We start from the raw sequence: 27,915 nt of genomic DNA, 5'->3' as shown, positions 1-27,915 counted from the left end.
AATTTCAGCAGAACTTCTGCAATTTATCCCATCCTATCCTTTTCTTCACACCTGAAAAATATCCTCTCCACAACTATACTAGAGGAAAAAACTGCCATAATAATTTTCACAGGTTTTTGAGGAATGGAGATTAGTAGTACTGAAAGTAACAGTGAGATTATTTTCTACCAGACATCTCCCACAGGTGCCAGACACACCTTACCAAATTCCTAAAACAGTATTTCCCCCATTTATTTCTAGCTTAGAGAGTTTCAAAGCCTTGTTAGTGCTTACAATTTCCTGAAAAGCTTTATTTTTCAGAAGAAGACGTTCTGTGAAATGGAATTGTTTACCGAGATAAAAAATGTAAAGTATTTGAGACTTAATAAATATCACTTTTTTTATTACTTCTGCTGTGCATTTTAAAGCAGGAATTCACCAGGACAAGAGCACTTCTTATTAATTTTTATTGTAACTTACCCTTTGATTAAGGCATTATATCATAGCTTTAGATCTGGCAAAAATCTGAGCACTGTAGTTTTAAGGCTGAATCATAAAAATATTTCAACACTATGAAAGAACTATAAATATTATGAAGTCATCAAAAGCTTCATCATCCTCATCTTTACTATTTGTAAAGAACTCAAGAGGTGCAAGGAGGTGGCCCTTACCAGTCACACAGCAGTAACTTTTTGTCTCTGGGAATCACTTTTAAGATTCTTTTAATTGCAGGATACAGCTATAACCACTTTATGGGAAACATATCTCAGCATTGCCATAAATGCAATATTGAGATAGAATTACATATCACTTCTACTTCTGAAGGTCTTTTGGCAGATAAGAAAACATAATTCAAAACTTTTACTTTACAAATGACAATTTATGCATCGTAAACTCTACCATATTTTGAAATAGATGAGCTGAATAATTTAGCTGGAAACTACAGTATGTTATAAACAAAGATACAGAATCCAAGTTGAAATCACTGGGATGTTTCCCTTTGTCTTCTCAAATATCATGATTAGTTTCTTATCTGTCTTAAAAACACCACAACAAACAAAGATTTACTGTAGATTAAGCCGTGTTGTGCTAACAACAGTGGAAAGCAGTGATTTTTTCCACCCTCAGCGGAGGTACATAGTACACATATATATGTACAGAGAGATACGCAGACATATAGAGGGTATTCTCAGTGGAGCTCCACAGGTCCTGCATTTTCATTGAGTTGATATTACACATATATATGTATAGAGAGATATGCAGACATATAGAGGGTATTCTCAATGGAGCTCCACATGCCCTGCATTTTCATTGAGTTCAATTACCAGTTTCCCATTCAGCTTATGACTTGGCTGGCTCCTCTAGGTCCCACAGAGCGTGGAGGGAGGACTAAAGGTACTGAATCTTTGTTTTGGAGTTCTCCCTGCTTTGGTAGAAAGTGACAGTGAATAGCCTATGGCCACAGAGGCAGAGGACATTGAGCTTATCAGTGCCACTTACCCACTGCAGGAAAATACTGACTACTACTGTCAACAAAATCCCATTCGGCATCTGCTTAATGAAATACAGTCTTTCCACAAACAAAACCTAATAAAACTAAACAAACACAACATCAAAACAACAACAACAACGAAACACAAAAATCCCCAAACCAAAAAACCCCCACAAATCATCAAGCTCTCCCCTGCCTCCCACAATCAAACAAAACTTAAACCAACTTGCTTTCAATTCTGCTATATATGAATATTCAGTGTCTAATATGACACATTTTCTTATTTTCCTGATAAAAGGCTAGCTTGGAACAAAGAGATCTTACTGTGAAAGCCAGTTCTCCCTACTTCAAAAGTGGTACCAGCAAGTTTTGTTCATAATCAGTCTTCCAGACCTTTCAGATGTACCATAGGGGCTAATCTGATAATCATCAGCCTTCAAGGAGAAGTCCCCTACAATATATGCAAATTAGAAGCAATTAATTGAAAGGTTGGATGAAATTATCTTTGCATTCCAAACTGGGCTGTCCTACAATTCCATGATTCATTATCGTGGGGAGACATGTTTGGGAGGGCACAGAAGGCCATCTAATTGTGTCAGTCTTGGCTTGTGGTTCTTGTAGAAAACAGCAATTTATCAAATCTTGTGAAATCTGTATAGATCTACTTCCACTTACTATGGACTAAGATCTGTGTTATAACACTGAGATGTATCACACTTCTCAAGCCTGTGCATATGAGTTCTTAAATCTGATGACTGAACAATTCCCTTCGCCACCCTCAAAAGCTAGAGCTAAATGACTCATTTCCTACTACCAACTCTTCATGCCTCCTGTTAAAAGAAACACTCTCCTGTCTACATGGTTTTCTAATTACTATTTATTTTTTTGACTAGGATATCCAATTTCCGTCCAAACATAGAATACCTCCCTCTTTTGGATTAATTGAGGGTTAAAGGCACTTACTAATTCTTCCTAATCATGGAAAAGACATGTTTTTTCCAGTTACAAGTATTTGTGAATTGAAGCAATTTTCATCAGATGATAGCTTTGATCAAAACCAAATCAACTCTAAAGAGCAAAAGACAAGATTAGGAAACTTTTGAAAACTTTAATTCTGAGAGTTATCTGTAATTCATTAAGAATTCCCACCTTAAAACAAGTAATGCCAAGTTGAGCTAAGGGTTTTATCTTATTAATTTCAAGGATGATGAACCACAGTCTTGAAAGAGCACCCACTGAGCGTTCCCTTAAAGGTGAAGGGAAGTCCCTAATGGGATTTCCAAAATCGCATAGAAGCATTACTGCCCAAGAGGTCAATGAAGCATTAAGTCCATTATTAAATCATATACAGTTCCTGCTGACATTATTCCAAATGCCAGTTTTGAGGCTCTTCAAAGATCCCAAGCATTTCAGATGTATGAAGTGAATTACAAAGCTAATTTTCTCAGCTGAAGTATCTGAGGATAAAAATTCACCACAACTTTCCAGCCAGTTCTGCAGATCCGTGCTCACCGTGAGGCTTTCACAGCTACTCAAGCAGAAGAAAAAGCAATATAACCATAGCAAAGGTGTTTAATAAATGGCTCAATCAATTACATTGAAAACTGTAAAGGGTTACTCTTTGCAAATACCAATTTGGAAAAACAGGCAGTTCAAGAGGAAGACAGAAACCCCAAAATGAAGGAAAAATGTCTAACAGATCAAGTTTTCACGTGCTACATTAACCTGACAAACTTTCAAATCCAAATTCTTTTTCCCACTGTAGTTATTAAAAACCCAACATGCTATTTCTGCTATTCAATTTTTTTTTCAGGACAAAAACATCTCTGCTGTGAAAAAGAAATGAATGAAGCTCTGTATCATTCTTTGCTCTTATGCCCATTTTGAAGTCTAGATTAATGACAGAGGAGCCTCTGTGGTTAAGCACTTGCCTAGCAGCATCAACAGAAAACAGGAGTTACTGATACAATTCCTAGCTTTTATTTTTTATTATTCTTTTTACTGATCTTTCTTAAGTTTCCATTGTAATAGCAAGATATGAAAGGAAATTAAAAACACAAGTTTGAGAGTGGAAAATATTTCTCTTGTTCTTTGCTGTCAAGACGACTGCATTTTCAACAGGAGATAGGTAAAATGTAACCTCTTTCCCAATGAACGAAAATGAATAAAATACATGAAACTATATAATTTAAAGCACATAAAAAGATTTGTCTCTTTCTAATGAAAGCAATCAGTCAAAACAGGCAGTTCCCAACTCCACTGAATGCAGTTTTCAGTAAGAACATTCATATCAGTTTTGACAAGAATGGAAATTCTGAGCAGATTTCTGACAGAGATGGACTCATCCCTGCCAAAATTGCCAAGAGAAATACTATAGAGCACCAAGGTCCCACGGGGAATTTTTGTTTGACATCCTCGGGGTCCCATTGCACTCTCCCCTCCTGTCCCACATTTTCCCTTCCCCCACACTGTTCCCAACGCAGGAGCAAACACCACTTTACTCCAGAGTGCTGCAGTTACTCAGAGGCTTTAAAGATGTTTTGGGGATTCAAATCCCACTCCTTTATCCCTATAAATGTCACTGCTAAAAGCCATCCAATCTGCATGCTGAAAACTGGACAAAACTGTATCTTAGTTATTTGAGCTGAATTTTAACCCAAGCACTTTACCTTATTATTTTAGACCAGGAAATCTAGACACCCACTTGTCTTAAAGCCTGAAATCCCCTTTCTGTTTTACAACAGGTCCTGCTATGTTCAAATGCCTGAGTACACCAGAGTTCAGCAGACATGGAGAAAGACAAGACAATACAAGAAATACGAGACAAGGAGAAATAGGTCTCAATTGCACTGTTTCAACAGAAACAGCCTGGGGTCAGGGCAGGCATTTGGACAGTCCAGCAAAATGATTTAGACTCCTCCCCTGCCCTCACCTGATTCAGATAGTCCAAATTTCTCCAGATAGTACACCACTGATTACTTTGAGTCAGTCTGTCTCTCTTTCTGCAGCCTCAGGTTTTAAAAGAAAATGCTTTATTCAAAAGCACAGAGAGGGAAACTTTTTAAACTTCAGAAATATGTTAGTTACGGATAGAAGCATTTTTTCCATTTTCCATTAGACTCAAATATACATTTAGTTTGACTTTTATGCTAAACAGAAGTGCAGTTTCAAGTAAATCACAGTTCTCTACTAACACTAGTTTCATTGTGATAACATGCAAACTCCCACCACTTTCCAGACAAATTAAATTTCATTGAAATTTCACAAAAGGTTTGCAGAAGCTGACAGAAAAGCAAAGAATCTGTCACTGCATCTTTATCTATTGCATAGCTAAATATCTTTATCTATTGCATAGATAAATAAAGGAAATGGTAATCTTCAGCAGGTTAAAGCAGATTTAAGTACTGTCCTGAACTGGAACAAAAGGTCCCAGCTCACCAAGGTATTTAATTACCTTTTTACCTTTAGCACTAAGTAGTTAGTCTAATTTCTAGCAGACTGCTCATGTATTTAAAGTTGCTTCTGAGAGAGTATTATGATAGCACTGTGCCAGGCCCACCTTTTCTATCAACACTAGAGGCAAAGCAGTCAGACAAAGCAACATCTATTTTCAACTCACTAGAAAATACACCATCAATAATGTCTCTGTAAATTGCAAGTATATCTTTCAGACACATCATATATTGCATGTCAGCCTTTAGAAACAGCTGAAATGGATCACAGCTTAAAGTACGTGGTGCTGATATATACACATTTTTAAAATCACATTACAGAGCTCTCTCATAATCATGAGCACAAAAAGAACAGGTGAACCTATCATTTACCTCAAGTACCTAACCAAGAAGCTAACCAAGAAGAAACCCACTTTGGGTTACTATACAGCATTAGTTAATAAACGTCAGCAGAACTGTATAACTTCTCTTTTTACCCAATGAGGCAAAAGGGAATAAAAGACAGAAGATGCAAAAAAAAGTTCTAACTTTGTAAGAGACAGAAACTTCCCCAAGATCAAAATATACACATGGAATATATGTTGCTTCCTGATGCAAATGTAAGGAAAAAATATATACTGGATAACAAAGCAATGCCAGTATTAATGTAATCAACGCTGCTCTCAGGTGGAGTGGAAGTAGAGATTATTTTACTAGAATGAAAACAAAAAATGCAGTACAGTTTCCCTATATCTGAACAAATAACACAATTAGAGAATATTCCACGTAACCTTTAACAACCTGTGAAATAAAAATCTGCATGCATTGACTCCACAGGGAAGCCCCTGCCATTCACACTGGTAGAAGGAGGCAGGCTTTAGCCAAAACTTTCAGTCACATTTCATATGAAATGCTTTGCGCTACAGATATCCCTCAGATTAAAGTAGATACAATTTCCTCTTTAGGTCATCAAATTAAAATACTTTAGGACAGAGCCCTACAACCTTACTGGACAAATGTAGAGGGGTTGAAGCATCCTGAGTTACTTGGGTCCTCCATCCAGAGTATCTGTTTCCCTGCATGCCCACAGCTCTATCCTTTCTCCAAGTCATTAATAGATGTCCTGAATGCAAAGAAAGCTTTGACATGGATATCCTGGTGCAGAAAGGAAGAGATGTGAGAGGGTGGCATGTCATCTCATTCCCCCACTGGGAGGAAATGACAGAAACCATCTTCAGAAGAGAAGAGAAATGCACAGGAGGTGGGTGTATGCTAACAGGGTTGTAGAGGCAGAGCAAAATGCACCACAAACTCCAAATGCCCACACGCGGCAGAAAAAAACAGTGCGGGAACAGGAAGAAAGTCCCCTAAACTTCAAAAGGTGTAGCACAGAGCCTTTGAGGATGAGCCCATTCTGAATTACAAGGAGCACTGCAAGAAACATGAAAACCACTTTATTTCCACAGTGCTGTTTTCTACACCACGAAGATATAAAACAGTACTCCTCTGAGCTATCAGCTCCCTTTGTTCATTTGTTTGTTGGATGGTTATTCACAGGAATGGCAGCTTTTATTTCAACAATATAGATAAAAGTATCACACTGAAATTTAAATGTCAAAGAATACATACTCAAATGTCAAATACCAATAGACAAATGCCAACAGAGAAATGTCAGAAATACACCCATGTCTCCCACTGAATATAACTGTATCTGCACAAAAGCAAACCACAGCATGATGTGTAAAAGCAAGAGTTTTTCTGCAGTTCCTTTGGGATGGTAACACCACTCGTGTCAATAACATCAGGATCTGGCAACCATTTGACTGGATTATTCCAGGTACCCGGTTCATTTGCAGACGTAACAGTATAAAACTTGTATCATTGGCACTCCTGAATTTGCTCACTCGTCACTAAATGAAGGACCCAACTCAATGAACTTCTGAATGAATGCTCCCCTGCTTTCCAGGAGCCCATGAAAGATAAAGGAGAGGACTTGAGACAGTTTCTGCTAGACTCATTGGCTTAATTTGGCCAGTAAAAACAAACATGAACATGAATTCATGGTGTTTCTTAAACGGTTTGGTTTTTTGAGTCCCAGCAATATTAACGCTTGAATGTAAGTAAACTTTTTAAAAGTGAGCAAATGACTCCAAAACCCAAATAGAACTGACTTCCGGTAGAATTTGGACTCTTGAGAAATTCGAGTGCATTTAAATATTTGACTTGCATTAACTAAAATCAGTTGATTGTTCCTCAGGGGAATAAAATAAATAAAATTCTTTACACACTTTGTGTGAACATCCGGTCCCAGTGACTTCAATAGACCTTTTGTCAGGATTTCACCCTTCATTACCTCATATAAAAGTACTCAGAAACATGTTCATTAGGGAAGATGCATTTGTTTAGAAACTTCAGTCAGTCTGCTAATTGCAGCTACTTCCACTAGAGCTGAGAAATAAAAATGGTTAGGCAGTTCTTTAGTCAGACCACTAACTACATGAAAACCTGAAATGCACTTTAATTGGTGTAGCTAACAAAAATATATCTGACTCCTGTAATTATTATGATTTGCTTTCAACACTAGTGGCTCATACTCTGGGAAGTAAAACCTAATCAAAGATAGAATGTGTGACATTTTGTCAAAAGAGTAAAACCAACATATGGCATTTTAACCTTACAAATTTTCTTCTCTGTATCTAAGGTTAATGTTTTAGGAACCCCAGCCTTTTGGTTTGTTGTTTTGGGTTTTTTTTGTGTGTGTGTGTGGGTTTTGGTTTTGTTTTTTTTTTTGTTTGCTTTGGTGGTGGTGGTGTTTGTTTTTTTTTTTTTTTTTTCTTTGTGACATTGATTGGAAATATATTTATTTTAAATCCTTCTACTATTCAATTTAGTGTAAAAAATACAATATTTAATTGGAACTATTTTTAATTTTCTTTGAAAGGTGCTTCTGAGAACAATTACCACATTCTCACAATATATACAGAAGTATCTTCAATTGGCCAATTCTTGGTCAATTGCTGAGGTGAGTAGCTCGAGAGAGGACGCCTTCAACACCGGAACGGGCGGGGGACATCAGCGTCCAGGAGCCTCAGCTCAGAGCGGCAAGAGCCGCCGAGGGAGCCTCAAGGCCTCCACAGGACCTGCCCGGGAGCCGGCAGCTCAGCTGACCCACAGGGGGCGGAGCCAGGAGGGGCGGCACCTGCCCTGACTGGGTAAAAACCTGCCCCAGGGAGCGCGGCGAACAGAGCGGGTGGAGGCGGTTTGCACGGGCAGGGGAGCGCTCGGCGTGTGAGCAGGGCCCGGTCCGGGAGCTCTGCTCTGGCTGCCCCGGCGGTGGCAGCGGAGGCACCCAGACAGAGCCGGTGAGAGGGGAGGCTGCAGTGCAGAGCTCGGGGTGTAGAGAGTGCCTGCACTGGGCTTGGGAGGGAAGGGTGCGCAATGGGCAGGGCTGCGCTCGGTGCTCCCTGGTGGAGGTGCTCCTGCAGCAGGGGCTGAGCTGCGGGATGCTGTTAATAGGCTGCGAGATGTCAGGGAAGCTGAGAGGAAGCAGGAATGCTTGCTCCCGGCCCAAACTGTGCAGGGGCCTCGAGCTTCACCTCTGCCTCATGAAGGAAAGAAGGAGGCCCTTAACCTGGGAAGCGGGGAATTAGTGACAAAAAAAAAACAAAACAAAACAAAAAAACACCAAAAAAAAAAAGGAGGAAAAGGACAACCAAAAGCAAGGGGCTTCCCCCTAAATCCCCTGTCCCCACGCAGAACCGCTTTGCTGTCCTGCAGGGGGCTAATGAGGAAGCGCACTCGAGGCAGAAACAGCCGGCTGATGCACTGCTAAAGAAGATCTCTACTGGTGCCGCTAGGAAAAAGCGGCAGGTCGTAGTAGTAGGGGACTCTACACTGAAAGGGACAGAAGCACTTGTCTGCCATCCAGACCCCTTCTCAAGGGAGGTGTGTTGCCTACCGGGGGCACGGATCAGGGATGTGGCAGAGAGGCTGCCTGCTCTAGTAAGTCCCACGGACTATTACCCACTCCTGGTGATACATGTGGGTGCTAGGGATATAGATAGTAGTAGCCTGGGGAGCATAAAGAGGGACTACAGAGCCCTGGGGGAGGTGGTTAGGGGCTCTGGAGCTCAGGTGGTCTTTTCATCAATTCTCAAGGGTACAGGGGAGGACCTAAAAAAAGCTAGGAGGATTAGCCAGGTTAATAACTGGTTAAAAGGGTGGTGTCATAGTCACGGGTTTGGGTGTCTTGAACACGGGACCCAAGCTTGTAGGCCAGCTCTAGTGGGGGCTGGTGGAGCTGGTCTGATAAAGAAGGGAAAGAGCAGTTTTGTTAGGAGGCTTGCCAGACTGGTCAAGGAGGCTTTAAACTAGATGTGTTGGGGGAGGGGGGCATCATTCCATCCCAACACACCCAGTCAGTTGCCAGAACCTATAATAAAAGCTCGGAGCAATGCAGAGATATCCCAGTCACTCCAGCCAATGAGCCGGCTTCAGTTGGAGCTCGGCTCAGATGCCTCAATACAAATCCAAGTAGCATGGGGAACAAACAAGAGGAATTAGAGATGTGTGCACGTCTACAGGGGTATGATATAATAGGCATCACAGAAACATGGTGGGATGGCTCCTATGACTGGAGTGTTGGAACGGAAGGTTACAGGCTCTTTAGAAAAGACAGGCCTGGCAGGCGGGGAGGGGGACTTGCCCTTTATGTTAGGGATAGGCTGGAGAGTATGGAACTCTGTCTGGGGACAGGTAAGCAGTCAACAGAGAGTTTGTGGGTCAGGGTTAAAGGGAAAACCGCTATGGGAGACATTATGTGGGGATCTGTTACAGACCGCCTGATCAAGGAGAACCTGCGGATGAAGCACTCCATAGACAGATAGGAAAAGCCTCACGCTCGCAGGCCCTTGTTCTCATGGGTGACTTCAACCACCCTGACATCTGTGGGAAGGACGGTACGGCCCAGCACAAGTAATCCAGGAGGTTCCTCGATTGTGTAAAAGACAACTTCCTTCTGCAAGTAATAGGGGAGCCGATAAGGAGAGGTGCCATGCTTGACCTCGTGCTCACCAACAGGGAACGGCTCATTGGAAATGTGACTCCCCAAGGCAGCCTTGGATGCAGCGATCACGAGATGCTCGAATTTGAGATCCTCAGGACAGTGAGAAGAGTGTGCAGCAAGCTCACTGCCCTGGACTTCAAAAGAGCAGACTTTGGCTTCTTCAGGAATCTGCTTAGGAAGGTTCCATGGGATACAGCCCTAGAGGGCAGGGGTGCCCAAGACTATTGGTTGATATTCAAGGATCACCTGCGACAAGCTCAGGAGTGCTGCATCCCAACCAGAAGGAAGTGCAGCAGGAGGGCCAGGAGACCTCCTTGGATGGATAAGGAGCTCCTGAGGAAAATTCAAATAAAAAAAGAGGCTTATAATAAGTGGAAGCTAGGACAGGCAGCCTGGGAAGAGTACAGGGATGTTGTCCGGGAAGCTAGGGACCAGGTTAGGAAAGCTAAGGCCCAGTTAGAATTAAACTTAGCTAGAGTTATTAAAGATAACAGAAAGGGATTCTTCAGGTACACAGCAAATAAAAAACAGACTAGGGAGAATGTAGGCCCCCTCCGGAAGCTCTCAGGAGAACTGGCTACACAGGATTTGGAGAAGGCTGAGGTTCTGAATGACTTCTTTGCCTTGGTCTTCACTGGCAAAGGCTCTGACCGCACCACCCAAGTCTTGGAAGGCAGATGCAGGGACTGTGAGAATGAAGACCTTGCGCCCACTGTAGGAGAGCAACTGGTTTGAGAACATCTTAAAAATCTGAATGTGCACAAGTCCATGGGTCCTGATGAAATCCATCTGTGGGTCCTGAAGGAGCTGGCAAATGAAGTTGCGAAGCCACTGGTCATCATATTTGAAAAATCATGGCAGTCAGGTGAAGTTCCCGATGACTGGAAAAAGGGAAATATAACCCCCATTGTCAAGAAGGGGAAAATGGATGACCTGGGGAATTACAGACCAGTCAGTCTCACCTCTGTGCCTGGCAAAATCCTGGAGCAGATTCTCCTGGAAGGAAGGCTAAGGCACATGAAAATCAACAAGGTGCTTGGTGACAGCCTGCATGGCTTCACTAAGGGGAAATCCTGCCTGACCAATTTGGTGGCCTTCTATGATGGGGCTACAGAACTGATGGACAGGGGTAGAGCAGTTGATGTCATCTACCTGGACTTGTGCAAAGTTTTTGACACTGTCCCACACAACATCCTTGTCTCTAAATTGGAGAGACATCAATTTGATGGATGGACCACTTGGTGGATAAAGAACTGGCTAGACGGCCGCACACAAAGAGTTGTGGTCAATGGCTCAATGTCCGGCTGGAGAACAGTAATGAGTGGTGTCCCTCAGGGATCGGTGTTGGGACCGGTCTTGTTCAACATCTTCGTTGCTGACATGGACAGTGGGATTGAGTGTGCCCTCAGCAAGTTTGCTGATGACGCCAAGCTGTGTGATTCGGTTGATATGCTGGAGGGAAGGAATGCCATCCAGAGGGACCTTGACACGCTTGTGAGGTGGGCTGATGCCAACCTCATGAAGTTTAACCATGGCAAGTTCAAGGTCCTACACCTGGGTCAGAGCAATCCCAGGCACAGCTACAGGTTGGGCAGAGAAGAACTTGGGTATATTGGTTGATGAGAAAATGAACATGAGCCGGCTTCAGTGTGTGCTTGCAGCCCAGAAAGCCAACCGTATCCTGGGCTGCATCAAAAGGAGCGTGACCAGCAGGTCGAAGGAGGTGATCCTGCCCCTCTACTCTGCTCTTGTGAGACCTCACCTGGAGTATTGTGTGCAGTTCCAGTATCCTCAACATAAAAAGGACATGGAACTGTTGGAACAAGTCCAGAGAAGGGCCACAAGGATGATCAGGGGACTGGAGCACCTCCCGTATGAAGACAGGCTGAGGAAGTTGAGGCTGTTCAGCCTGGAGAAGAGAAGGCTGCGTGGAGACCTCATAGCAGCCTTCCAGTGTCTGAAGAAGGCCTATAGGGATGCTGGAGAGATACTCTTCATTAAAGACTGTAGTGATACGACAAGGGTAACGGGTGAAAACTTAAACAGGGGAAGTTTAGGTTGGATATAAGAAGGAAATTCTTTCCTGTTAGGGTGGTGAGGCACTGGAATAGGTTGCCCAGGGAGGTTGTGAATGCTCCATCCCTTGCAGTGTTCAAGACCAGGTTGGACGAGGCCTTGGGTGATAGGGTTTAGCATAAGGTGTCCCTTCCCACGGCAGGGGGGTCGGAACTAGATGATCTTAAGGTCCTTTCCAACCCTAATTATTCTATGATTCTATGATTCTATCTTTCTGAAGAACATTCCTTTCTCTACAGCAGAACTCACTGTAAAGCTTCCTGTGGATCACTGAATGCTGTTTACAAAATAAATCAGAACAGATTAGATCTGTTCTGCTCTGGACACTTTCTTCTTTTTAACCAGCCACAGCACATCACAAAACTCTATGGATAGTATTTATAATGCTACCTTCAACAGAGAAGTTTCCTTATAATCTCTATATTTAATTTTAAACAATTATCTTGGTAAACACAAAAACAATTGCATACTTTCAGCATCTTTCCAGGTTTGCTTTTCTCCTGAAGTGTGTCTTGCAACACTGAGTTTCATGGTCTAACTACATTCCATGTGAAACTCTGTTCTCCTTTACCAACTAAAATTCTATTTCTTTTCAAAGGCAGTGAATGTCTGCTTGTCCTTGAACTAAGATAAAGGGTAAACAAGGAAGGTTCAAAAAGCCTGTTTGCACTATCTCATTGTTTCACACAATTTATGTGTGCCCATGGTCCTTAACCTCTTCTTTAAAAGCAAACTGTACCATAGTTTAAATCTGCATTATAAATGTAAATTATACCATCAGAAAAGAGTCAGAAAGGATCAGAAGTCTTTTTGCACATTTATATTTCTAAGACCTTTATGTGGGTATCTATTTCTCTTCTACCTTTTTGTGAAATGAAAGAACACAACTTTATGCTTCAGTCAGGCATTCACCCAGACAGGCATAACGTCAAAAACCAGCCAAAGTCAACCAATTAAATTAAATGAAGGGATACAGATTTGTCTTAAGAAGGACTACTTTGTTGATCTTAAGAACAAATAGCTCCTTGACACATAGCACGGAAAATAAAAAGTCAAAATATGTTGAAAAAGGCTGAATTTACAGGTGAAGGAATAAGGACTCATCCAACATTCTGGTCACCTAAAGACTTTGTGAAGCGCACCTCCAAATATCAACAAGATCCAGTTCTGTTTAGTTTCTAAAGCATCTCTCACAATCTCTGCTCAAGGTGACATAACTATAGGCATGTGCGTACATCAAGGTATTAACAACAGTCGAAAGAGCAGGAACGGAATAACAATTACAGTAAATAGAGGAGGAGACATTTCAGAAGTTTAGAGACACTTTTAAACTTCCTCTTTATCTCTTCCTTCTTCCAGAGCATTATCTGTTGCTGCAGAAAAATTTATCTGTTGTATGCAGATAAATGATGTCCTTCATTACATGGCAATGCTGACACATGGAAACAGCTTACACATCTTAAAATAACTTTCTCTGTCATTTGCTTTTAGACAATCACTTCAGCTTCCTCACATATAAAAACCAGTGTGATTTGATACACTAAATGAAGAGATCCTTATATTATCTTTCAGGAGATCTGTGTTTGAAGAAGAGTTGCTCCTGGAAAAGCCTATTAGTCTTTTATTTTCCTAAGAGGTACCATATGATTTTTGCTACTTTTGCCATCCCAGATGGGCAGTTATCCAAAGTTAAGCATATGAATTGCAAATAGAAACTTGCTTCCACCATTCCTTGCACAGGACTTTATTTTTATAGACTATCAAAACTGAAAAAGGTAATTTTGCTGGAGAAGTTCGACATTTCCTCAAACAAGCTCAGTCCAAGTATTTGGACTGTGTCTGGCAGCTGAATACATAACATTGCACTTATTCCATAAAAGTTAATTTTTACTAAAACACTGAGTATTTATTTCATGAAGACAAGAGGGTACAGAAATTTTATCTATGTAATGATAGATTTTCTGACCTATGAATTTTAATCATCTAATGGCTACATAGCCCACTTTGACCATAGAGCCAATGTGGGCACCCTAAACATAATTTAATGTAAAATTTGCTATTTTGGAAATGGGTTGCAAGGGTTACAAACCAACAGCTTTCACTGCTCTTTTGGGACAGTCAACCAACAGCTGAACACATTCAGTCTTACAATGAATACCTTGATCAACACAACCTACCGCAAGGCCTCTTTGCAATAATAAAATCGCTGTATATCTAGAAATTCAAGACTATTTTCCAATTTCTTACTCCTCTTAATGACACACAATATATTATCTGCTGTCAAACAGTTTTCTGTTTGCTCTGTGATGGAACACAAGAAAGCTTTTTAAAAGATCAGTAAAAACAGTCTCTTGTTTGAACATATGTATCCTCACCTTGCGGATGCCTCTGCCAAGATCTTCCCCATAATTTGTCCCCAGAATTTCAAAATGCACATTGGGATTCCCCCCATTTTCTGCAAATTCCAGTTCTCCAGTCAAGCCATTCACTCCACCCTATTGGAAAAAAAAAAAAAAAAAGAATGGATTGAAAACTCAGAAGTAAACAATTATAATAACCTTTTGTTATTTTGTTATCCAAGGCATTTGTGCACTGAGTATGAAGTATACATTCACAACTACTAGAATCAGTACAGTGTTCTCAAGAACACATTTCCTGAAAAAATTTTGAAGTCTGAATTGTTTCTGTATCATTTAAGTTCTTCACAGAAGACTCAAACTCAGCAGTGGTAAGCAGATGTAATGCAAGCAACAGTCTTCGTGTGCACTCCCAGTTTTTGTCCTTTAACCTGTCAGTGTGTAAGTACAGACATTCTAGCCCCATTAAAAAAAAAGTTTTGTGACTAATTTGAGTGGATGTGAATGTAAAACTAATGACAAACAAAAGAAATTGCACAAAAAATACTTTTGTTTATTTTTGCATCCCTCCCTTCCCCCGCTCAAAATGTTTCTCATACAAGAGATTTCCACATAAGATCAGGTTGAGTTCTGCATGAAGTTAGGCATTTTGCGAGCCCAACATAAGTGATCTGAATAAATGAGGCGCCTGCCTAGCTGAAAATAGTGATTTTTCTGTTTTCCTCCAAACCTCTACTGCTAAGAATGGATGAGATAAGCAACACAATGGAGCAAATTTTCAAGCTTGCTTTTACTTTTTACATTTTTGTCAGAAGGGGTTAAAATACTGAAGAAAAAAACCAGTGAATATTTACTGTAAAGAATCATGAGTTGAAAAGACTATAAATGCTACAGCAATACTCAAAACATATTCCAGGGTTGATTCAACACGACACTCATTTCATCTTTGTATAAGAACTGTGATGACCTAAACTTTAAATTGAACAGAGACGCAGTGAAAACCCTTAGCCTTAAAAAAAATTACTCAGATTCAGGGAAAATTAGATGTTTAACCCACTCCCTCAAAATAACTTGAACAATATTTTAAGTATGTACAAGAAAAAATATCTGCCCCTGGTGTAAATCCATATGAAATGGACAGCTTTTCTTTAAAACATGAGGCAAGAGTTTTGTAGCTATGATTTATTCTTCAGTTAAGAGCTTTATTATTTGAACTGAAAAAAAAAAAAAGGAAAAGGAATGCTTTATGTACAAGCTACCTAGCACATGAGCCTTGCTGAATCATGATTTTAAAAGCTCTATTCTCACATCTTTATTTTGGAAAAAATCCAGGAAGGAGTACCAAATTTGCATCTTCATTGCTGATTATTACGAACAAAAAAAATGTTGTCATCCTTTTATAAAGCATCCTATAATAAATATAAGGAAGTTGATCACTGAGATAATACCTTTAAAATTTACTAGCAACTACTAGAGAGTACTGTTATCAGGGAATAATACAGAAATATTTCATGAAGTGCCATTTTCAGTTAAAAATAAGATAATACTTTGTGCATATATATATTTAATCTTTTTTAACCTTTTCAATAATCTTTGCTTTTTGAATGCAGTAGAAGAATTTTTTTATTTTTATTTTTTATTAAAGAAAAACAGCACCTTGATTAAGGGTGCACTTGCACAGTCTTTTGTAGACTTTGGGTCATTTTGCCCTCAGTGAGAGCCAGCCAGACAATTTTGACACGCATCCTTATTGTTAGTATGACACTGAGGTTACTTATTATGCTTGAGCAGAATCCTGTAATAATCACACCTTCATGGCTTTTAGATTGCGGTTATCACACCTCTAGCAGGTTCAGCGTAAAGACAGAGTGAGCTTGTGTTTACCTGCAAAATCATTTCAACCTATCCTTAGGCAAATAACGGAGTTTCACAAATATAAACCTTTTCTGTTAACTTAAATATGACTACATCCTATTCGTGAACCAGAAATAAAAACCTGTTCCGCATATCTTTTTTTCTTATGCGGTCTCATCTGGCTTTTTGATTAACAAAGCCAGAATTTCATGGTACATATGATGTAGAAATGCCTGCAAAGCAGCACACATCTGCAAAGCTTGGGATCCCCATCTGACCTCTGAAAGCCTCCATCTGGCTGACTTGATCTCAATGATAGCATACACCTATTCCTAGTCCTGCACCACCCTGACCCCTTACCATATACTGCTTTTATATATTATAATTCATATTTCCTGTGTTACTTTTTTCCCCATAATGTGAATTAAACTCTTGGTTCTCACGTAGGTAAAGTATGAATATTAAGCTACTATAGACCACCTAAACTGCACAATAATTTCTAGAATAATTTCAGAGCCCTGGGGAAGGTGGTTAGGGGCTCTGGAGCTCAGGTGGTCTTTTCATCAATTCTCCAGGGTACAGGGGAAGACCTAAAAAAAGCTAGGAGGATTAGCCAGGTTAATAACTGGTTAAAAGGGTGGTGTCATAGTCAGGGGTTTGGGTGTCTTGAACACGGGACCCAAGCTTGTAGGCCAGGTCTAGTGGGGGCAGGTGGAGCTGGTCTGATGATAAGGAAGGGAAAGAGCTGTTTTGGTAGGAGGCTTGCCAGACTGGTCAAGAAGGAAGTGCAGCAGGAGCGCCAGGAGACCTCCTTGGATGGATAAGGAGCTCCTGAGGAAAATTCAAATAAAAAAAGAGGCTTATAATAAGTGGAAGCAAGGACAGGCAGCCTGGGAAGAGTACAGGGATGTTGTCCAGGAAGCTAGGGGCCAGGTTAGGAAAGCTAAGGCCCAGTTAGAATTAAAATTAGCTAGAGGTATTAAAGATAACAGGAAGGGATTCTACAGGCACATAGCAAATAAAAAACAGACTAGGGAGAATGTAGGCCCCCTCCGGAAGCTCTCAGGAGAACTGGCTACACAGGATTTGGAGAAGGCTGAGGTTCTGAATGACTTCTTTGCCTCGGTCTTTACTGGCAAAGGCTCTGACAGCACCACCCAAGTCTTGGAAGGCAGATGCAGGGACTGTGAGAATGAAGACCTTGGGCCCACTGCAGGAGAGGAAATGGTTCAAGACCATCTTAAAAAGCTGAATGTGCACAAGTCCATGGGTCCTGATGAGATCCATCCGTGGGTCCTGAAGGAGCTGGTGAATGAAGTTGCAAAGCCATTGGCCATCATATTTGAGAAATCATGGCAGTCAGGTGAAGTTCCCGATGACTGGAAAAAGGGAAATATAACCCCCATTGTCAAGAAGGGGAAAATGGATGACCTGGGGAATTACAGACCAGTCAGTCTCACCTCTGTGCCTGGCAAAATCTTGGAGCAGATTCTCCTGGATGGCATGCTAAGGCACATGAAAATCAACAAGGTGCTTGGTGACAGCCAGCAGGGCTTCACTAAGGGGAAATCCTGCCTGACCAATTTGGTGGCCTTCTATGATGGGGCTACAGAACTGATGGACAGGGGTAGAGCAGTTGATGTCATCTACCTGGACTTGTGTAAAGCGTTTTGACACTGTCCCACACAACATCCTTGTCTCTAAATTGGAGAGACATCAATTTGATGGATGGACCACTCGGTGGATATAGAACTGGCTGGACAGCCGCACACAGAGTTGTGTTCAATGGCTCAATGTCCAGCTGGAGACCAGTAACGAGTGGCGTCCCTCAGGGATTGGTGTTGGGACCGGTCTTGTTCAACATCTTCATCGCTGACATGGACAGTGGGATTGAGTGCGCCCTCAGCAAGTTTGCCAATGACACCAAGCTATGTGGTTCAGTTGATACCCTGGAGGGAAGGAATGCCATCCAGAGGGACCTTGACACGCTTGTGAGGTGGGCTGATGCCAACCTCATGAAGTTTAACCATGGCAAGTTCAAGGTCCTACACCTGGGTCAGAGCAATCCCAGGCACAGCTACAGGTTGGGCAGAGAAGAGATTCAGAGCAGCCCTGCAGAGAAGGACTTGGGTATATTGGTTGATGAGAAAATGAACATGAGCCGGCTTCAGTGTGTGCTTGCAGCCCAGAAAGCCAACCGTATCCTGGGCTGCATCAAAAGGAGCGTGACCAGCAGGTCGAAGGAGGTGATCCTGCCCCTCTACTCTGCTCTTGTGCGACCTCACCTGGAGTACTGTGTGCAGTTCTGGTGTCCTCAACATAAAAAGGACATGGAACTGTTGGAACAAGTCCAGAGAAGGGCCACAAGGATGATCAGGGGACTGGAGCTCCTCCCATATGAAGACAGGCTGAGGAAGTTGGGGCTGTTCAGCCTGGAGAAGAGAAGGCTGTGTGGAGACCTCATAGCAGCCTTCCAGTATCTGAAGGAGGCCTATAGGGATGCTGGAGAGGTACTCTTCATTACTATAGTGATAGGACAAGGGGTAACGGGTTAAAACTTAAACAGGGGAAGTTTAGGTTGGATATAAGAAGGAAATTCTTTCCTGTTAGGGTGGTGAGGCACTGGAATAGGTTGCCCAGGGAGGTTGTGAATGCTCCATCCCTTGCAGTGTTCAAGATCAGGTTGCACGAGGCCTTGGGTGATATGATTTAGCGTAAGGTGTCCCTGCCCACGGCAGGGGGGCTGGAACTTGATGATCTTAAGGTCCTTTCCAACCCTAACTCTTCGATGATTCTATGATTCTATGATTCTAGTGAGCCACAAGCAATGTCTGGAAAAAGGAAAGCAAAACTCTGGAACCAAATGATAAAAGAAAGGAAACACTGAACATCAGCAAAAAAAAAAAAAAAAAAAAATTCTAAGGTAGATGCTTTGTAAAACAGAAAGTGCAGAAAGCATTTTTCTTTCTTATTTTGTGAGAAAGTAGTTTTAAATTGGGAACTTTCAATATAAAGTGACTTCTGAGAATGCTCCCAATAATTTATGGGACATGAAAATAGAATCATGTCTAAAATATAAGTGATTTTTTGAGACCTAAGCAATTTAAAATTTTAGTCAACTTCTAATTTCATTTTTATAACCTTTGTCCTTGCTTGAACAGGTATGATAAAAATAATGAAGACGCATTTACCTCAGTTACATTTGAACAAATGCAATCCACTCCTAATGAAAACACTTTTGTCTCTGTTAATACATAGCCCTTAACAGATAGAACAGGTAAACTGACTTGCCTACCATATTTTGAAACTGAATCTCTACCCAAAACCATTGTGTGTAAGTTTATTTACCTTGATTTTTTAAATGGCTGCAAATATCGGGGCAAGATAGAAGCTCTGTTAGTTAATTTTATTTGTCTGAAATCCAGTATTACCCATAATAACAATTTTTCTCATTCCCCTATGTTGCAATTTTATCATGCTTTGAAAACTTCTCATGTAAGAATGTCTTTAAACAGAACTTACTTTCCTAGAGTGTGTACATTTGCAAATAGTGTAATAAGAGCTCAGATTAGATGGGAATACTCTTTGTTTGGAAAGGGAAGAGACAGAAAGACAGAACAGTAAAGAACCACTCATATAATACCAACAACAAAACTAAATCGGATAGGAAACTTCTTGGAGTTCCTGATGCCTCCTCCCTACCTGGGAACATATCTTGCTGCTCCTGTAAGCCAGGCAATCTTGCTATTGCTCTCTAATAGCCGTAATTGTCCCACACTGCCTTTTCACAAGGTTTACATGAGCCTGTTCTATTGTTTAGGACTGATGGACTGCCTAGGAAGAGTTTCAGGACACTGCTCCAACTTTTTTGCATAGTCTTTCACATCATGGATCCCTCTAAAACACATACTGCATTTATGGCATGTATTTTATCCCTCTGCTAATGCACAGTGAAGGAGATCACAAAGGAAATGGACATCTGTATGACAGCTACTAATCCAGTAACTTCCTGAGGAGATTTGTCCAAGTATTTTTTGTGTTAATTATGATAATGGGCAAGGGTCAAATAAATGTTGAATTCCATATAACTTACAGAAACAATGCAATCGGGGCAAAAGGAAGGCATGTTTATTATCTCCTCTCAGATTCCTCTAAGACTGAGCTGCAACCATGTGATTTCCTGACACATTTAAAACTGAAGAGTGAAATGCCAGTTGTTAGGACAAAAATGTTTTACTTACATTTCTGATCAGTGCTTTGGGCTTTGAAGAGCTGCTATAAAGCTTGGCAATATAGTTAAAGCCTACTTGAGTCCCATCTAGACTGGCAAGATAAACTACAGTTTATATACGCTTAGGCACCACTATATTGCAAGTCTGTGAAGAAAACACTATTTACCCAGCAGTCAGAACCTCACTTGGGAATGTCAGCTTCTCAATCATCAGTCACAAAATACTGTATTTGCTCTGACAGTTCCTGGCTTGTTTTGTTTTGCTTTGTTTTGGGTTTGTTGGTTTGGTTTTTTTTTGTGTTTTTTTTTTTAATTAAAATAGATTAGCTATTTTGCAATTACAGAAAAAAAGGTGATTGCAGGCAGACAAAAATGCTACAGTCATTAAATATGAGCTTCACATTTTATTCCTGAAAAAAAACTGACATCAAAAACATTGTTGAGTTTTAAACTCAACACACCATTTTCAGCTGCTAGGGAGGAAAGTCTAATCTACCACCTGAAAAACAATTCAGCATCTTTTTGATGTGTCACCACTGAACATCACTGACATTTCTGAGACCAGAACTATTTGACAATTCCACCTACGATTCATGAAACAGCATGAGGTACAGCTCATTTTGCACAAAGGAATAAGCTCTGTGTTGCTGCTAGCAGTAAAAATTTGTTGCTTGTCAGTGAGCTAAACAAATATGACTGGGAAGAGATCAGGTAAGCGTGAGAGAAGATATATGCAGTAACTTGTTGTCATTCTTCTGAGTTGATCCTCCATATAATACTACTTACATTTATTCTCCAGCTATTTGGGAAGATTAATTTTTCCAACAGTAGAATTTTTTTCTAGTAATACTTATTTATCTCACTGTGAAATAGCTTTACTTAGAAATAAACAAGTGAGCATGTGTTTGGGGATAGTTCCTATTACAAAAGTGAATTTAGAACTAATGGCTAAAGCTGGCCAAATTCATTAGAAGGATTGTATTTCCTTATGAATTTAACTATTTATCCAGTTCCAAAATGGGTAGAAACAGATATTGATTTTAACAATTGTAGTGGGTTGAATTCACACAGACAGAACAGCTTTTGGAGTTGTTTGTAGAAATAGTAATGCAGGAATCAAATGTTCAAGAGTGAAAAGTAACAAAAGACAATAGGAAATGATTCAGACAGCTATTTTGCCATTTCAAGAAATAGTTGAAAATCTAATTTCCCCTCATTCCCTACTCTTGCCTATTGGTTTATTAATCATAAAGAAATTAGTTTATTTACCACCAGAGTTCTCCTATTTTTAACAAGTGCTGCCACTGGTAGAACACCAGCATCCCTTTCTGTTACCTTCACGTCTTCAGTGTGTAGCTTTATAGAGATTTCCCATCTCTTCGCTTATTTTCCCTTCCAGAAATCAGAGAGAGATTCCCTCTGCAGCTAAAACACAGCCAAATATTCCCGTTTCTGTATCTCTGATTCCAGGGGATAGGTGGTTTTTTTTTGTGGGGTTTGTTTTTTTTTTTGGGGGGGGGGGGGGGTGTCCTAGAAAACCTTCTTCCAGAACTAGTTTTTCCTGCTTCCTTATTTTTTTTTTTTTTTTTATTAGCAGCAAGACAGTAAGAGCTCAGTTGTGTGAAGCAGTAGATGGCAACATCACTTCCACTGCTGCCAGGAGAGCAGCTAGTCCCTTTCTAAGGCTGGCAGGCTGGAATTAGGCATCTCTTCCTTAACTCTTTCCTTACGAACACCATACTTGGCTACAATACAACACCTACTGAAACTACATTGAGGAGAGATATAATATGGGACAAGACAGTGATTCCAGCTCTGTGATAGGGTTAAAGTTTTGCAGAGGATAGAAATCCTTTTTCCAGGAGCATTTAATAAATCTCAGGTTGTATCTTCACCCTGAACTAACAGTATATTTTTACACTACATTCTTGAAAGAGTGATCTAAAAATGAAAACACAGAACCTTTTATTCATAAACTATTTAATTTAACTATTTAAATGGTAACTTTTTCATATTTTCTTTCAAAGTGAAGGAAAACTGTCATGTTTTCAAGAAAAACTTTTTAATTCCCTTAGTTTTTATTTTTCCTTTTGTACCTCGTCAGACATTCATGAATGTCAGCTTTTTAAGTTCAAAATAGGCAGCTGTGATACTGAAGTTCTTCTACAGAAGCTTCTTATCAAAGCCATCTCATTCAAATAGAGGGGAAACTCAAAAGCAACAGGATACGAGCCTGGTTAGCTACTTCTGTCAGGGATTTTATCGGCATTTGACTGATGAATTTTTTTTAGCAAGCTAACCACAACCCTAGCATTTACACTTGTTCCTGCTTTCTTGAATGCTTTCATATTCCTTTTGGCCATATCTCTTTATGTTTCAGGGTTAAGAGCTACTACATAAATTGATCTTTAACATAGTGCAGCTCTTCTGTGAAAGATCATGGAAGGAGTTTGTTTTATTAATCACATCATTTTAGGAGGAAGACGATAAACTGGATAGATAGAATGATATGACAATGAAAGGAATAAACTCTGACATGCAAAGAGATGAGATAGTAGTAAGAAAGAGCATAAATGATGTTTATGCAGGAGATTATGGTCAGTCTCACATCCAAAATCAACAGAAACAAGCAAATAATCATAATGTAAAACAGTCAGCAGCTCTTTCAATGGTGGAGCACTTCTAATTTTAGAGATGCTAGTATGGCTACTAGACTTTGCCTGGAACTCCAGCTCAGATACTAAATTCTAATTCTAAAGGGGAAGTGGGTATCTTTACTTCTATGGCTCGAGCGTCCTATTTGGAATTCAGTAAGTAGAAGTAGCTTTTAGTTTATTAATGAAAAAGTTTGCAATAGTATTTACAAAATGTAATTTGAGAAGAAAAGTTCCAAAACCAGCCTTGCCTGAAACATAGCTTAAAATACAGGGAAATGTCAAATGTGAATTTGAAATTGTGCTGATAGGTTAAAAGCAATACAGTTTAGAGTCCCTGAAAGCTGTATCTTGCCCCTGAAATGTGTGCTGGATTATCCTTGCAGTCTCATGACTTCAAATTGTTAGAATGGAAACCAGAGACAGCCATCAAAGAAAGCCTTGAACTGTTATTTTGGACCTAGCGCAGATTGACTCAGGACTGGGGAAAAAATAAGCAGGGTTTAACGGAGCCTTCCATTTTGCCTGCATAATCATAACTTCTGGGATGGTTAAAGACCTAATACAGAATGGCAATTTCTTGAAATAACATTATATTTTAAATTCTTTTCTATTTCTTTTTAATGAAAGCCATAGATAAAGCACCGTTATACACACACACATATATGTGTGTATATATATATATATATATACTACTCTGGGTTTTTTTTTTTTGATTTACAATGTAAATGATAAGTCTCTCCAACAAGATCTTATAACAGTCTTCCAGTACCTAAAGAAAGCCTATATGAAAGATGGAAAGGCCATGTAGTGACAGCACAAGGGAACTGCTTTAAACTGAAAGAGGGTAGATTTAGATTAGGTATTAGAAAGAAAATTCTTTATTATGAGGGTGGTGAGGAACTTGGAACAAGTTGCCCAGAGAAGCTGAGGTTGCCGCATCCCCAGCAGTGTTAAAGGCTAGGCTGGACAGGGCTTTGAGCAACCTGGTCTAGTGGAAGATGTCCCTTTCCATGGCAGTAGGGCTGGAACTAAATGAGCTTTAAGGCCCCTTCCAACCCAAACCATTCTATGATTCTATGATTTTAATTCAGAAACTGTACATATATCAAAACTATTGCTTTGAAAAGACACTGCTAGTACTGGCAAGAACAGTACGCACTTCAGAAGGGAGTACTGCCTAATACAACTATTTTAGAAATCAAAGACGAGGAAATACAAAGAAGACGTACCTTCTTGATGGTTTCCAACATTGATCGTCCTCCTTGCCAGGGTTTAGAATTCTTCCTGATGCAGGTGAGGCTGGCCATGCTGTGCCACTTCCTGTCTTCCAGCTTCTTATGAAAAGCATTCGCCAACAGGAGGACGGTGTCGTATATATACAGGTTTGAAATCTGCAAAGATATTAGAATGGGAGAATTAGCATTATTATTTTTGGTCTCCTGTCAGCAGCCAGAATTTGTCATTTATTTTGCTTTGCCCATAACATCCTGGTAATTAAATGACTTATTTGATATTAAGAAGAAATTATAAGAGTCAATAAGCCATATCTTCAGCTCCTTTAGGAACTGCAGCTAAAGGCTGTCACACTACAAGTGATCTGAAGGAACAACTACATACATATGAAATACAGGCAGCCCAATCACTGGCACAGCTCCATTTGCAGGATTTAAAGCCCTACTCGTGAAAGTAAACAGACTTTCTTTTATTTTTAATCAGTTACCTGCAACTTTCAATTTTCAGCCACTAGATATTTGGACAGCATCAAATTTTCTTCAAGATTGTTTTATTCATTTGAAAAACAGAAACTAAAAATTTAAAATAAATCATTTCATCATGCTTTTTTTTTCCCCCGGTTTTTAAAATCAGTTCTGATTGAGACAATTTCTGAAATGAAATATGACCCGATGAAATCTTTCTCAGTGTGCAGTTGCATGTTGATTCTGCAATTTATAGTGATTCCTGTCAGAGTATTTGGCAATGGCTGTTGATTCCTTGCAGGACAAAACTCTTACTGAGTAAATGTGTACACGTTTCACAGTGAGCATAGTTAAACACATACTGTGCGAGGAAGTTCCAGTTTGGCATTAAAGAGATAACAGTTGAACTCAAGAAAAGAAACTATTTGTGTACCCACTTACCCATGTATGATTTCTATACATGTGCTTTTAAAAACACATAGTACAAAGTCAGATGTGAAAGATACATTTTAATGTAAAAGAACAGAAGCTTAGAATTCATGAACACTTCTGAAACAAGTAGTTTACAGTACAGCTGTATTTCAGACATTTCTGTCGTCAAATGGCAGGAACATTTCAGTCACTATCATAAGGAGAAACCTCAGCTCTCCTGAACAGAGAGGTTCTTGGGAAGAGAAATGATACTCAGAAATGCAAGGACCTTTGGGAATATTATTTTTAGATAACCTATTGGTCATTTGAAGCCATGGAGCCTTAAGTTATTGAGGGAAACTCAGATTACTCAGCTTCACTATGAAAGAGACTGTAGAATATACCTAGTGCCTGAAAATCAATTAGCCAGCAGCAATTTGCAGACTGAGGCAAGGTTGCTGGGTTTTTGACTCCATCAGTCACAGACAAGACAACAGACATTTCCAAGATTGTGGAATATGCTGACTGCTCCATGTAAAGGTTTCTCCATACAGATGGTCTGCTCAAAACCTTAAAAGAAGGAAGCTGTCAAAAGGAAAGTACACCAGCATTGTGGAAAATACCCCTATTCTGCCTCTCAAAAATATCCAAAGACTGGGGAAGTCCTGCAGCTACTGGGAGGGGAAGGAAGCACAATAATGCAGAAGATCTGAGACACTGATTTGCAAATCCACCCATCACCTTAAAATAAAGGAGGAGAAAAGAAAAAAAGGGGGAAAAAAAAAAGAAAAAAAAGAAGCCTTTCTTTCTGCCTAATTTCTTGTTTCCATATATTTTGTATGTTTTTATTTTCTTATGGAAATTCCATCTTTATACTGTCTTTGCCTGTGTCATCCTCAATCTGATCTGTACAGTTCTTAGGAAGGTTTTGTGACAGACTCCTTCCCTGCCTTGCATTCAGGAAAGATGTTGTCTTGCTCCTTACCTTGCTAGAATTTCCTGGGACATTTTTAATTCCACACTTTATTGAAGAAGATCTAATAGTGTGCTGATATCCCTCCTGGTAAAATCCCTGGATCATCCATTGCCTTTACAACTTCATTGGCAGTACCATAAATGCACAGAAATTTTGATTTCTACTTCCCTTTTCCTTTAAAAGGCAATGATTCTTTATCCCCTCTTTCTCAAACATGCTTCTTTATTCTTACTCAAGGCTCTCCCATGACTCCAATGGCTGTGAATATTTCCATTTCAGTATTCACTGAGGAACTAATTTACATTCTGCAGATGCACAGGCTAGGCACCTCTGTGCATGACAGGATTAAAAGCATGCATTGAGGATCAGGGTTCAGATTAATCAAGCATTTTGAAAATAACTTGGATTATTTTTCTGTGTATTGCAAACCTACCAAGAACTCAAAGCGTTTCAGCTAAAACTGTATATCCCCAAAGAAGTCAGCAGCACAGGGACATTCAGAGGAGACTGAAAAAATTATTACTATGCTGTGAGCCAAGTTTATTTTACATAAGCCTTTGCCAAAGGAAAAAAATGAAACCAAAACAAGATTAAAAAAAAAAAACAACCACAAAACAAACAACAACAACAAAAAAATCCCAAACAAAATAACCCAAACAAACCACCTCTAGAGAGCAGAGACAATAAGGTCACTAATGAGACTAAATTGGTAGATGATGGGCTACAGATGCCAAGTCATCATTTCTCAACAAAATGACAGTTCTTTCAAGGTAGCTTCCATAACCTGATATCATGGGAATAGAAGATTATTGTCACAGTTCATGAGGAAGGATGCATTCACTAGTCTTAGAGTAATATAGCTGGGTCTTCATTAAGTATTAACAGGGCTCAGGAGTACAGAGTTCAGCAATTATTAAGCATCGTTATTCCTTCACTAACAGTTCATCTTAACATTTACAGCAATCAGTCACGGATAATGCAATGATAAAAACATTAAAATTAATTTCTACTACTCAAAATCACCCTTCCCTATCACTACCAGAAGTACGCTTCATTAGTAGCTGTCCTGATGCACAGAGTGGAGCTGTAATTTCAAATCATTTTACACTTTTATTCATGTTCCAAGTAAATTTACTGGGACGTTTAATACATTGCCTGGTATTGATTACTGGTCCTTTATTTGATCTTAAACTAATGGCTGGACACTTCCATTAGCAAGCAGTATATAACTGCATAACCTCCTGTGGGTGTAATTAAACATTCGGATGTGATTTTTTTTTTTTTCCAAAGTGTAGAAGAAAGGTATTTAGCAATCAGAGTAAGTATGAGTCATTAATCTGGACTAATGGCATTTACTTTATGTATGCCTAGACCATTGCACTGAGTTTTTAAACAAAAGAGTTATGGTACTAAATACTTACGTGAATCCAGGTTTTAACTTTCTGCCTCCAAAATGATACAAATTTATAGAAATTGTTGTTTCAACTAGGACAGTTGACACAAGGAGAGTTCTTCACCAAAATGTTTTTCAGTGTTTTAATAAAGATGCTGAAAATATTAATTATTCACATGGACTTCGGGGGCAGTAAGAATAAAAATCAAGAAATTCACCCTCAGAATTTCCAGAGAATATATCTGATTAGTTACACTTCGATGGCACAAAAAAAAAGCATTGGAAATTTCAATTTA

General features: G+C 39.8%; 1 protein-coding gene across 2 annotated transcripts in view; it reads right to left on the bottom strand.

The window, feature by feature from the left end:
- GRID2 (glutamate ionotropic receptor delta type subunit 2) overlaps window positions 1-27,915 on the bottom strand; it is a 729,516-nt gene that overhangs the window by 195,431 nt on the left and 506,170 nt on the right. For both annotated transcript variants that reach the window (XR_009747555.1, XM_061477352.1), the window contains exons 7-8: window positions 24,372-24,533; window positions 14,419-14,538 (exon numbers count right to left, since the gene is read on the bottom strand). Coding sequence is in view for 1 of the 2 variants with exons in the window: in XM_061477352.1 (XP_061333336.1) it covers window positions 14,419-14,538; window positions 24,372-24,533 (282 nt within the window). In the remaining variant the exon portion in view is untranslated. The remainder of the gene's footprint in view (window positions 1-14,418; window positions 14,539-24,371; window positions 24,534-27,915) is intronic.

This window comes from Pezoporus flaviventris, unplaced genomic scaffold, assembly GCF_033815535.1.
Source record: "Pezoporus flaviventris isolate CSIRO_AGI_PZ_B2104156 unplaced genomic scaffold, CSIRO_AGI_Pfla_v1 ptg000002l, whole genome shotgun sequence".
In the NCBI taxonomy this organism is placed as follows: Eukaryota; Metazoa; Chordata; class Aves; order Psittaciformes; family Psittacidae; genus Pezoporus; species Pezoporus flaviventris.
This window is presented reverse-complemented; position numbering and strand designations above follow the sequence as displayed.